The sequence below is a fragment of the Eumetopias jubatus genome, unplaced genomic scaffold (genome assembly GCF_037043125.1).
Source record: "Eumetopias jubatus isolate StellerSeaLion01/CBP00866 unplaced genomic scaffold, mEumJub1_p1.0 scaffold_3, whole genome shotgun sequence".
Lineage (NCBI taxonomy): Eukaryota > Metazoa > Chordata > Mammalia > Carnivora > Otariidae > Eumetopias > Eumetopias jubatus.
The window spans coordinates 71,836,662-71,848,927 of NW_028274809.1; the positions used below are offsets into that span (position 1 = coordinate 71,836,662).

Genomic DNA, 12,266 nt, shown 5'->3' on the forward strand with positions numbered 1-12,266 from the left:
CCTTGTGCAAAGTAATGAAAGCTTGTTTCCCTGTGTACCTGTCAACTTACAAGTAGGTTCTGATGCTGACACTAGAGATCGTAGCTGGAAAGTCTCGAGTACTTTGAGATTTTGAGTCACTGTTAGCACCACACTCTAACCAACTAAGCTAACCAGCCAGTTTGAGTCATTATAAAAGATCTCCTAGTTATTCGCAAAGTGTACAGACAATGTTATGTCCAGGTAGGAAGCAGGAAGGCTTTGCTTCTCGCATAAGAAAACAAGTTCCACTGGATCACAGAGAGTGCCAGCCAGTCTGGTTTAATGCTGCATTTTGTATCCACCTGGCATTTATGCTTCCTGGGTTTGGCACACTGCCAGAGTGCTGTTAGTCAGACTCAACTGTAGGTGTGAAAAGTGCTACCAGGCACCCCTGATGTGGGAAATGGATCACTGGGAGCTGAGATGTCAGGATATGAGTGTCCCTCTGCTTCTAAGAAGATAAAGAGAGTTTTACATAGGATAATTAGTAAGGACAGAATTATGGATAGCCCAAGCAAATGACTCTGGAGTAATGAGTAATTCCTGTGGCATTGTCTGGGAATGGAATGCCCACAAGGTCCTCCATAATTACATAGGTTGAGGATGACAAATAGAACATCCTGATAGCTTTGAAATAAGTGTCATTGTATGGGATAGCTGTAGAGGATTATTCAGTACAGTTCATTAATATCAGTAAGAAAGGCGACGAGAGAATTATTCACGCTACATCCACCCTCTCCCCCATGGTCAGGCATGTTTATGCCCACGCCAAGTCCATCATTATCTTCAGGGGTGATCCATACAGTCTGTCCTTTTTTTCTGGAACAGTAAGTTCCACATAAATCAGGAGGTGCCATTTTCCCACCGAAGATGTCCTCCAGACAGACTACACTGTATGGGTATAAGGACTGCAGCAAAGTCTCCTGATTGTAGGGTGGGTGCACAACAAGAATTTAGAATTGTTTGGAGTAAAGAGAGAATCAAAATTCCCCTCCTGGGGGTGTTGCTTGCAAGTGTCATCTGGAAAGCAAGAGTATATCGACATTTGTATCCATCCATTCATCTGTAATATGAACAACAGGAACCTTCCAGCCACCTGTTGAAAGGTACAAAAAAAGGAGAGGAATGTTGAGTATAAAAACTCAGTGTCCCCAGCATACTAAGATTCTTCATCTCTGCTCTTCAACTTCAGGATGTCAGGGAACTTCACCGAAGTGTAGGGACATTTATGAGGTGTGAGGAGTGTTCAGAGTATAAACAGTAGAGGGCAGCCAGACCAGAAAGTGGACGGAGGTCACCGTGGAAGGGTTAGTGCAACCATCTTTTAGAATACTGCTCCAGCATTCTGTAATGCCTATGGAGAAGAGGGAGCATGGACCAGCCACTCAGTACTATGTCGGCCAGCCCATTGCTGAATGGCAGCAGCTCCGAAAGGAATTCCGATTGTTTGATTGTATCATTTCTGGAAACCCTACTATATAATAAATATGTTTCAGTCTTAATAGTGTTATCTGGTCCACACATGGAAGAGGCACAGTAACTCCTTCATTTCCAGGAAAGATGTATCCTGTTCAGTGGCTAGAGGAAATCAGATAACTCAAAAGCTAACAAATGCCATCAGAATATCTTCACCAGAGTCAAGGCCCTTGTAGCGCTAGTGTCAAACAGCATTGTTAAATAGTGAAATGGCCTTGTTCAGTACCCCTACCTGAATCTGTCCTTCCATAAGAAATGCATTCTTTCTCCTCCAGGTATGTAACGGGGTTGTGCAGCCTTGGCAGGCCTGGTCAGTGCATCTAAGTGTTGACAATATGCCTGGCCAACAGTTACCAAAGCTGCCAGTAGAGGTCACAACAAGTATGTCCAACTGATACGTGGAAATGCTTGTGCAGGACTTAAATAACCCAGTATTTCCATGCCAGTATGCAGTCTGATAAAGGAACAATTGGAGTTCGCACAAAAGGCCCAAAAGCCTTTGCAGTGATTGTGATTTGGGCTTTGAGCCCTAGGTAACAACCAACTCCCAGCACTAATAAAGGAACTTGTTGGCCAAGGCTTTTTTGCATTCTGGAACTGTAGGTACTTGGTCCCTCGTTTCTAGCAAACCCATAAATGTTTGAGGCTCTTCTCCTTTCCAGCACAGTGAACCGAGGAGGGTGGTTAGCAATCTCTTAGAGGGGGACCCAGGGATAGAGCCCTAGTCCTTCTTAAACTTGAAAGAGCCCATATCAGGAACAAAGGAAGTCTGGCTTCTGCAGTTGAATCAAACTCATAATGTGGAGCTGATGACTGTGAATATTTCCACCCATAATCCCATTTCAGGAGTTGAGATGATACAGGGTATTTCCCTAGGTTCTGTTCCCAAGTCCTTTCCTGAAGAGTCTAGAGACTGTGAGCTCTTACCAGATGGTGGGTGGGGGTGAGGCTTAACAGCTGTAATCTCTCAAGGACAGCCCTCCCCGGGCACCTTCTTCAACTAATCTGGTTATCCCCCTCTCCAAACAACTCTTCAAGCTTGTGGCTGTTGGATTTTCTGTGTCTCATCTCAGGTCTCTTTTCCACCATCTCAGTAGGTCTTTTGGGTTTTTGAAGTCGATAACACCTTACACAATCTAGAATTACACAACCCATCAGCTTCTGTCTTACCAGCCCCTGTCTTTACGAGCAGTACTACATGTGTTGGTGTGAGGGAGTCGGCCAGAAGTCTAGCCTGTCCTCTCCTTCCTTTGTTCCTCTTTTCTTTTTATTTTGTATAGAAACCTGTGCCACATATTAAGCTCTCTCTTTCCATTTCCTCCCCTGAAATGGGGCTTGTATGACCTGAAAGAACTATTTCTTTTCTAACATTTCTTCTCAGATGAAAGAGTAAAGTCAAAGCCATTGTCCACTTAGGTGCACCTGTTCTGATTCTGTTATTTAACATTCTTCGCACTAAGATCAAGTTGTCAAGCCTTCCCCTCTCCAGCCCTGGGTTTTCTTATAAACATGCGAACATAGCTAGCATCTCAGAGCAGCTACGTCCTATGTGGATCCAGTCCAGTTCACATTCAAGAGCCTCAAGAAAATCACCCCAACGGGGATCTATTTTACCAAAGCTACCAAGCATCCAGTTTGAACAGGGTGGCCGTACCTGTCCCAGCGCTACTAGTCAACCCAGACTGCTCATTCTGTAACAAGGGCATGTGTTTCCCCCTCGTCCATTTGTTTTAATACCACTATTGTCCCTTCATCATGCAAACAAGCAAGCCAAGCCTCTAAGTATCCTTCCAAGTGCTGCTTTTGGTAGTGGACCTGTTGAGAACCTAGCTCTTCTTAATTCTGTTTATTGTCGGATTTCCTTCTGCTGGTATTCCCACTCAGGCTCCTACAGAGCACGCCTCACAAAAACTGGCTTCCTATCACAGGGCTATTTGCCCCATATATCATAACAGAGGGATTGTGGGAGTTTGCCCCACTTTCCCTTCTAAAGGGGCTGCTGTCACCCTTTCCAGTTCACCCTCCAACTTAGGACTCATGGAAATCTCTAAGTTGATAAGGAAGGAGGGACGACTGCATTTTAGTGTATACTTTACTGTATACTGTTTAGTGTATACTTTAGGGCTTCTGCCATCCTTGGGCACAGCTACTGAGACCATCCTAACTCCACCAAGTGAATTACTGCTGACCCCAAGGAGAAAATCTTCCACCCCTTCATGCTCCCCTTCCAGAAATCCATGACATTACGACTTTTTTGGACACCAACTGCTGTATAAGATGCATGGTTACAAAAACCACTAATGGCACACATAGTGCTAATTGCAGCAAAGTTTATTAGTAAAGGCAACTTACAAGCAGAGAAGTAATAGTACACAGGATCTTCCAACTCCCGTAGTGGTTCCATAGGACTTGTACGTGTGACAAGAGCACTCCAGGAGATAAAACACTTTACCCTACACCTTGCTGTGCAAAAGGGTAGAAAGCACTGTTTCTCTAACAGTAAACCTGTCAAGGAACCTTTGGGTCTAGAAACAGTGCTAAGGGGTATGCATACCAAGAAGCAAAGTGTATATACCTAGGACCCTGAGAACAGTGTTGACATTAGCTAGCTAAAGGTTCTACGGTCCTTCTGTTGGGCCCTCAGCAAAGTGGAAGGAAAATGAAACAAGTTTGTTGTTAATTACATGTACATACTGTGCTGTGAATGTTACTCTTCCATTTTGTATTGGGATGTGGTTACAGCATTAGATCTAGAAGTATAAAACATAATTCCTGTTATGGATATGTGGTGGGGGACTCTTACCTGAAGGGAGAGGGTATTATGGTATCAATCATCTTCTTTTTAAATTCCTGAATCAGACTGGGAAGGGACAATCCTAGAGAGACAAAATGTTGAGAATCTGCTTCCTTTAGACTTCTCCCCCGTAATAAGAAGAAATCTCCTAGGAGCTGGATCATGGTAGCACCATCGACATAAAGACAGCTGAAGAGCAGTGCAAGTACTCCTGAGGTTCTGCTGTACTGAATGGGAAAGTGCCTTTGAGTCCTGTCACGAAGCCATTGCATAGAGACCTGTATTCTATGCCAGGCTTTTTACATTTCTTTTTTTTTTTTTTTTAATTTTATTTATTTGACAGAGAGAGACATAGCGGTAGAGGGAACACAAGCAAGGGGAGTGGGAGAGGGAGAAACAGGCTCCCCACTGAGCAGAGAGCCCGATGCAGGGCTCGATCCCAGGACCGTGGTGGGACCATGACCTGAGCCAAAGGCAGACGCTTAACAACTGAGCCACCCAGGCGTGTGTTTTACCTACAGTGTAGTAAAATTTATTTGAAAGTTACAGCTTGCTTCAGCCCAACTAAAGAGAACCAAAGGAAAAAATTTTCCCTTGAACTTAGAGTGGCAGACCCCTTGGGTCCAATGTCAACTCTTAAGGTGAACTGAGAGGGTTCAAAGTGATTTTGATGAAATTCAGGAAGACATATGGTTTTTCCAGTAGAAAACATGGTATTTTTTTTTTAGGATTTATTTTAACTGAGAAATGGTATTTTCTTTGTCATTGTGCACTTATATTTACTACCAGAGAAATGAATCAAGTGAACAGCACTCCTGTTTCCTCTCTCGTCTTCCTCTTCTTCAGTTTGTTTTGAAGATGTTTATTAATACTCATTGACACACGTCAGAGAAGTAAGGACTGGAAGGAACTAGGGGGTTGTATGAAATGGAGATAGAAAATTAGTTAAAATTAAAGAACCTCTTTATAGTACACATCCTGTATACACTTTCAAATTTTTAAAAATAATTTTACGTTTTAATTCGAGATTTAGCTGTTTATAGTTAAGCAATTTGAATGTAAAAGTTAAAGACAACCATGAGTAGGCTATTAAAATGTATCATCAGCTCAATCTACTTTATTACATATAAATGGGAAGTCATCTAGTCTGAAACCAGTAAAAATTGGTTGCCTGGTTGGTTAGTCCATTTGTTTTTGGACATATGACAGAGGTTTTCTGATTCTCAGAATAAATCAAGAACAACTATTAGTACTTCTTTACTAACCAATAACTTGTATAAAGCACAGGTATATGAAGAGAATGTTTGTGACTCTTTCCACATTTGCCTAATTAGGCAAATGAAGTAGGGTTGGTGATGAAGTAGGTGATGAAGTAGGGTTTTCTTCTCAGGGCAAATGTGTAGAAGTGCATAGAGATTATATGAGGCAGAAGATTTTTTGCTAGCTGCCTTTTTTCTATATCATTGGTTTTAAGGAATTTGATTATATGTCTTGGTGTAGTTATCTTCATATTTCTTTTCCTTGGAGTTTGTTGCATTTCTTGGATCTGTGGTTTATAGTTTTAATCAAATTTGGAATTTTTTCAACCATTTTCTCAAACTTAATATCCTTGTCTACTGATTCTACTATCTCGTTAGCTTGGGGTCAGTTTTCATTGATTTTTCTAATTATGTGTCGTGTTTTCATGTGTCTTTGCATGCCTTCTAATTTTGTTTGGATGCCTGACATTGTGAATTTTACCTTGTTGGGTACTGGATATTTTTTAATTCCCACAAACATTTTTGAGCTTTGTTTAACTGGAACACAGTTAAGGTACTTGGAAAACGTTTGATCCTTTCAGGTCTTGCTTTTAAAATTTGTTGGGTAGGACTAGGACAGTGCTCAGTCCAGGGCTAATTATTGCCTTACTACTGACGTGAGATCCTTGAGTACTCTGCCTAACGTCTGTGAATTTTGAGGTTTCCCAAGCTGGTTGGTAGGAATGGGTACTATTCCTAGCCTGTGTGAACACCTAGCACTGTCCCCTCTAATCTTTTTCAAGTGGTCCTTTCCCTGGTCTCAGGTGGATTCCTGACAGTTCGGCACTGATGAGTATTCAGCTGAACACTCCAGGGGTCCATCCATAGATCCGTAGAGTCCTCTCTCTAGGCAGCTCTCTCCTCTCCAGTACTCTCCCTCCTGAGCACTAAAGCCACTTGGGTCTCCCGTGGACTCTCAGTTCCATCTCCTCATCTCAGGAGTCTGCCATCTCTGCCTGGATTTCTCCCTGTGATGTAGCCTGGAAACTGTCCCAGGGCAGTAAGCTGGAGCAATCATAGGGCTTGCTGCATTGGTTTTCTTTCATTGTTACCTGATGTCCAGGTTCTTATAAACTATTGTTCTATATATTTGGTCTGTTTTTTGGTTGTTTCATGCAAGGAGGTGAACCTAGTCCCTGTGACACCTGATTGTGCAGAAGCATAAGTATGAGGAATAGGCTTTTAATTTGGGGTAGAAACTAATATCAAGAGAAGGATGTAAGAGCTATTTCAAACATTAATAGAGGATTGGTTAAATGAATCATGATATATCCATATAATAGAATATTATGCAGCTGATGAAGTATAGTTATATGTTTGGCCATTGAAAGCTGTTGAAGGTTTATAGTGAAAATATTAAATACATTCTTTTTATTTCATCATTTAAAAATGTTTATTGAGTCCCCATTTTATAGCAGGCACCATGTTAGGCATTTGGACCCAATAATAAGCAAGGTAGACATTGCTCTACCTTTAAGTAAAGCTTGTTGATTTAAATTCTAGTGTGTGGGAGGGGGAATGGAATAGAAAATAAACAGAATATTGTGTCTAATGGTAAATTCTGCCAAGTAAATATACAGAATGATATTCTAAGGTGAATGGGATGGAGACCCTTCTTTAGATAAGGTGATCAGAGGGGCGCCTGGGTGGCTCAGTCAGTTAAGTGTCTGCCTTCGGCTCAAGTCATGATCCCGGGGTCCTGGGATGGAGCCCCATGTCGTCGGGCTCCCTGCTCAGCGGGGAGTCTGCTTCTCCCTCTCCCTGTGCTGCTCCCCCTGCTTGTGCTCTCTCTGTCAAATAAATAAAATCTTTAAAGAAAAGATAAGGTGATCAGAGAAAACCTCTGTGACAAAATGACAATCTGAAACATGAAGTAAAACAGTATTCTAGGCAGAGGGAAGAGCAAGTGCAAAGTCCCCAAGAAAGGAAAGAACTTAGCATGTTTGAGAAGCTGAAGAAAGGGAGAAAGGAAGGAGGAGGACAGAAGTGGCCAGAGGTTGTGGAGGTTTCCAGGAACATCATATAGGGCTGTAGGCCTTGTGTAGGGTTGGGATTTTGTTCTAAGTTGCAGAAAAGTGCAGAGTAGTATCCCATTAGTGTTGTGGTGTAAAATGATAGTCACAAGGATGCATGTAAGATTTCCAGAAGGAGCTACAGGCGTGACTGGTTAACCATGGTTACCTCTAAAGAGTAGAGATAGGGGCTGAGGGAGTAGCACAGAAGGGTTTTACCTTGTACCTCTCATTACTGAATATTTTATCTTGAACATCTATCACTTTTCAAATCCGATAAACTAGTGGATCTTTATTTTTAAGAGTTCTTAGGAATTATTTTTTAAAAATATTTGTCAAAAATATGAACCAGAGGTTCACAAAGGAGAAAAACCAATAAACCTGTGAAAAGATAATCAGCCTTATGAGTGATCAGAAAAAAATACAATTCAGATTTGAACCTCCCAGATATTGGAAAAGACAAGTATCGTTAGTACTCAGGTTCACTGAGCGATAGGGAAATAGATGCTTTTGTGTACTTCTGGCATTAATATGTATTGATTTAGACTTTCTAGAGGGCAGCTTGACAATTATATCACAAAAACTCTGAAAAGTACCTATCAGGGAGGTTTTTTTTTCTAGAAATTTGTCCTAAAGAAGTAAATCATTAAAAGAAGTTTTAAAGTCCAACAATACAGATACAAGGTCATTCATCATTTACAGCACTGTTTATAATAGTGAATAATTAGGCCCTACTAATAGCCATCAGTAGAAGATTGATTATTTAAATTATGATATAGTCCACTGAAGATAGCCATTAAAATTTATGGTGCAGTTATATATTTATTAATACATCAGGATGTTTACAGAGTATTATTCAGTAAAACATGTAGGTGCAAATATTATAATACGATTTCCTTTTTTTTTTTTTACTTTATAGGCTTACATGTATATGTGTATATGGTTATGCATAGAGAACTCCTAGAAGGATTTACACAAAAATGTTAATAGTCATTTTTGTTGTGTATTAGGGCTTTTAATATTTTAATATTTTAAAATTTTGTAATGATTAATTATAAAATTACATTAATTTTCCAATGAGCAAATGTAGCCTATAAAAAACAAGATCATTGTTTTTTAGTAAGTAATCTCGAAAAGTTTATTTATATATTTATGCATATTACTTGATAAATAGTAATATACAATTAAAGTATTGGTTGGATCTGAAGCAACTGATCTTAATACTTTTCATTTTTATAGGACTAGAAGAAATTGCAAAAGAAAGAGAAAAACTGAAAAAGGCAGAAAGTATACAGATCAAAGAAGAAATATTTGAGACCTCTGAAGATACTTTAAATTGTTCAAATCCAGATCACTGTGAGCAAAAGGAAGATCCTAAAGAAAAAGATAACACAAATCTCTTTCTTCAGAAACCTGGCTCTTTTTCAAAATTAAGCAAGCTTTTAGAAGTAGCTAAGATGCCTCCTGACTCAGATATGATCATCCCCAAACCAAATAGTAGTGCAAATGGGTGTACCTTGTCTTATCAAAGTAGTGGAAAACATTCATTGGGCAGCATTCAATCAACAGCAACCCAAAGCAACGTGGAAAAGACAGACTCTAATAATCTGTTCAATACTGGTTCAAGCGGTCCAGGGAAGTTCTACAGTCCTCTACCCAATGACCAGTTGTTAAAAACACTTACAGAAAAGAATAGACAGTGGTTCAGCCTTTTGCCAAGAACCCCTTGTGATGACACTTCACTTACCCAAGCTGATGTATCAGCTGCTTCCGTAGTGACTCCTCAGTCTCAGCCACCATCTACGTCCCCCTCACCTGCCCCCGCTCCCCTTCTGGGATCATCTTCCTCTCAGAATCCCGTGGGCCTCAATCCATTTGCTGTCTCACCTCTTCAGGTTTGTACTGCTCATTGTAACTCATTTCTATGTTGCTTTATTTAATCTTTGATCCCATGAAAATTCTCACTCCAGGGGAATCAGTTGGATATTTGTATTATCCCTGCCACAGTTTGAAAACTGGAGAGTCACAATTGCTATCATCAAGCTTCATTACAACTATGTGTTTCTAGTCTAAGGCAAAGGCTTCTTGAATTACCTTTTTTTTTTTTCAGAATTTAAAAAACAATTTCAGATGCTAAACATTTTTCCTAACTTTTTAAATTGTTCTACTTTTAAAATATTTTGTTTTTTGTAGATGAAAAGTGGAGTATCTATGATGGGACTCCAGTTCTGTGGATGGCCCACTGGCGTACTTGCTTCTAATATTCCATTTACATCACCTTTACCTAGTCTGGGATTGGGATTGGGATTATCTGAAGGAAATGGTAATTCATTCTTGACTCCCAATGTTGCTTCAAGTAAAAGTGAATCTCCATTGCCACAGAATGAAAAAGTCTCTTCAACTCAACCTGCGGCTGTTGAAGTAGCAAAACCAGTAGATTTTCCTAGTCCAAAACCTATTCCAGAAGGTAGGTACATTGAGATAGTTTTTAGCCACTGACTTTATTTCATTGTTAATAGAGTCCTATATTATAACTGAATCTTCAGTGGTTATATATGTAGTTATAAATCTTCTGATTTGTGTTGTGCCATTAATTCATATTCAAGATATCTGTAAAAGATGTACATATTTATCTTGACTTAGAAATGCAATTTGGCTGGTGGAGAATTATTGACCCAGAGGATCTAAAAGCTTTGCTCAAAGTGCTACATTTCAGAGGAATAAGAGAAAAAGCATTACAGAAACAAATTCAGAAACACTTGGATTATATTACTCAAGCCTGCATCAAGAATAAGGATGGTGTGTACCTAAAGGAGATTTCTGCTCTCTTGCTTACTTATGAAAATTAATTCTTTTACCTTAAAATGTATTTTAGTATGTCTTTATTACTAACGGGCATTTTTTTCTATTTTGCTCAAAAAATAGTAACCGTGTACATTTCTTAAATTGACATTACTTTCTTATTTTTTACAACTTGCAGACATATTATGTTCTTAAAAAAGAATATTCCTACTTTTTTAAAAGTAAGCTGCCTGCATATGCACAAGTGCACTTGTGTCTGTTAAGTTACATTCACATGTTACCCCTGGAATTTTATTTACTTTCTGAAAGAAATCATTGGGGAATAAAGTGGATTTTAAAATTAATTTCTTTTTTGGGGCGCCTGGCTGGCTCAGTCGTTAAGTGTCTGCCTTCGGCTCAGGTCATGATCCCAGGGTCCTGGGATCGAACCCCACATCGGCTCTCTGCTCAGCAGGAAGCCTGCTTCTCCCTCTCCCACTCCCCCTGCTTGTGTTCACTCTCTCGCTGTCTCTGTCAAATAAATAAAATCTTTAAAAAAAAATTAAATTAAATTAATTTCTTTTCAAATGTAGTTGCTATTATTGAATTAAATGAAAATGAAGAAAACCAGGTAACTCGAGATATTGTGGAGAACTGGTCAGTAGAAGATCAAGCAATGGAAATGGATTTGAGTATTCTTCAACAGGTGGAAGATCTAGAAAGGAGAGTTGCATCAGCAAGTTTGCAAGTGAAGGTAAAATTGACTTGGAATAAAATCTGTTTTTGGGATAATGGAAGGTAACTAATATTTATTTTATGCCTGACATTTGCCAGTTCCTATGTTAAATGTCTTCATTTTATCTCATTTAATCCTCATCATGATCCTGAATTAATTTTCCCCATCTTACAGGTAAGGAACAAGGCTCAGAGTAAGTAACCTGCCAGTGGTCTTATAGTAAGTGGCTAAATGTGGGTTCAAACCAAGTCAGTCTAACTGCAGTACCCATGTTCTTTTTACTAAATCTTGCTGCCTCCTTAATGACAATCAAAACTGTCATTTCTGGTATGCAGTTCTTCACTGCAAGCAGAGTTTCACAGTTTTACCCATGGTAATATAATGCTCTATTAAACTCCTACTACTGTGTTTCATGTAGGTCCAGGAAGCACCTCTATACAAGCCATGTTGTATGTCAGACTTTCACTCTATATAATTTTAAATTGGAGAATATAGATATATCTGAATATGTGTTATATTATGATATGCACACACACACACACCCTACGTGTATATATAAAGTTTTAATTTATGTATTTATCTACTGGGCATTACCATTGTCACAAACAATGATCAAAACTGGCTTCCAATGGAAAGGCAAAAGGAAGGAAAGCTTTACCTTTGTGCAAGACTTTTTGGTTTTGTAAAGAGGAGTATAAAGATCTTCTCAATTGATAATAAGGTGACATCACTGAGAATAAATGGATTGATAGTAAATAAGCATGAGACAGACACCTGAAAAGGTTTAGAAAACGTAGTTTCCATGTAATTTGATTTGATATTTCACATTTTATCCAGATTTTATCCAGAATTAGAAACTTATGCTATAATGCTATCCTATCCAATGATTAAAATATTTCTTCAAAATTACTTTAATGCTGGCATTTGGAAATTTTCAGGGATTTCCAAAAAATATAATTTCCCAGAGCTAATAAAATATCCCTTTCTTGCCACAAACATAATTACCAACTTTGGGAAGTTTATCATTTGCTAGGCAACTATATGAATCTTTTTCCTGGTACTATAATACAATATAAAAATGCCTCATTTATCTGGCATCTTCAACAAGTGAACTCTTCTACACAAGTTTATTTTCTGGAGAAATGAGA

The 12,266-nt window shown here is 39.2% G+C and overlaps 1 protein-coding gene across 21 annotated transcripts in view; it reads left to right on the forward strand.

The window, feature by feature from the left end:
- The window catches only part of BAZ2B (bromodomain adjacent to zinc finger domain 2B), a 381,759-nt gene that overhangs the window by 351,806 nt on the left and 17,687 nt on the right, over positions 1-12,266 (forward strand). For 20 of the 21 annotated variants that reach the window (XM_088021659.1, XM_088021666.1, XM_088021662.1 and 17 more), the window contains 4 exons: positions 8,841-9,496; positions 9,795-10,068; positions 10,245-10,400; positions 10,976-11,136. In XM_088021659.1, coding sequence (XP_087877785.1) covers positions 8,841-9,496; positions 9,795-10,068; positions 10,245-10,400; positions 10,976-11,136 — 1,247 coding nt within the window. The remainder of the gene's footprint in view (positions 1-8,840; positions 9,497-9,794; positions 10,069-10,244; positions 10,401-10,975; positions 11,137-12,266) is intronic. The other variant, XM_088021670.1, reaches the window with a different exon arrangement.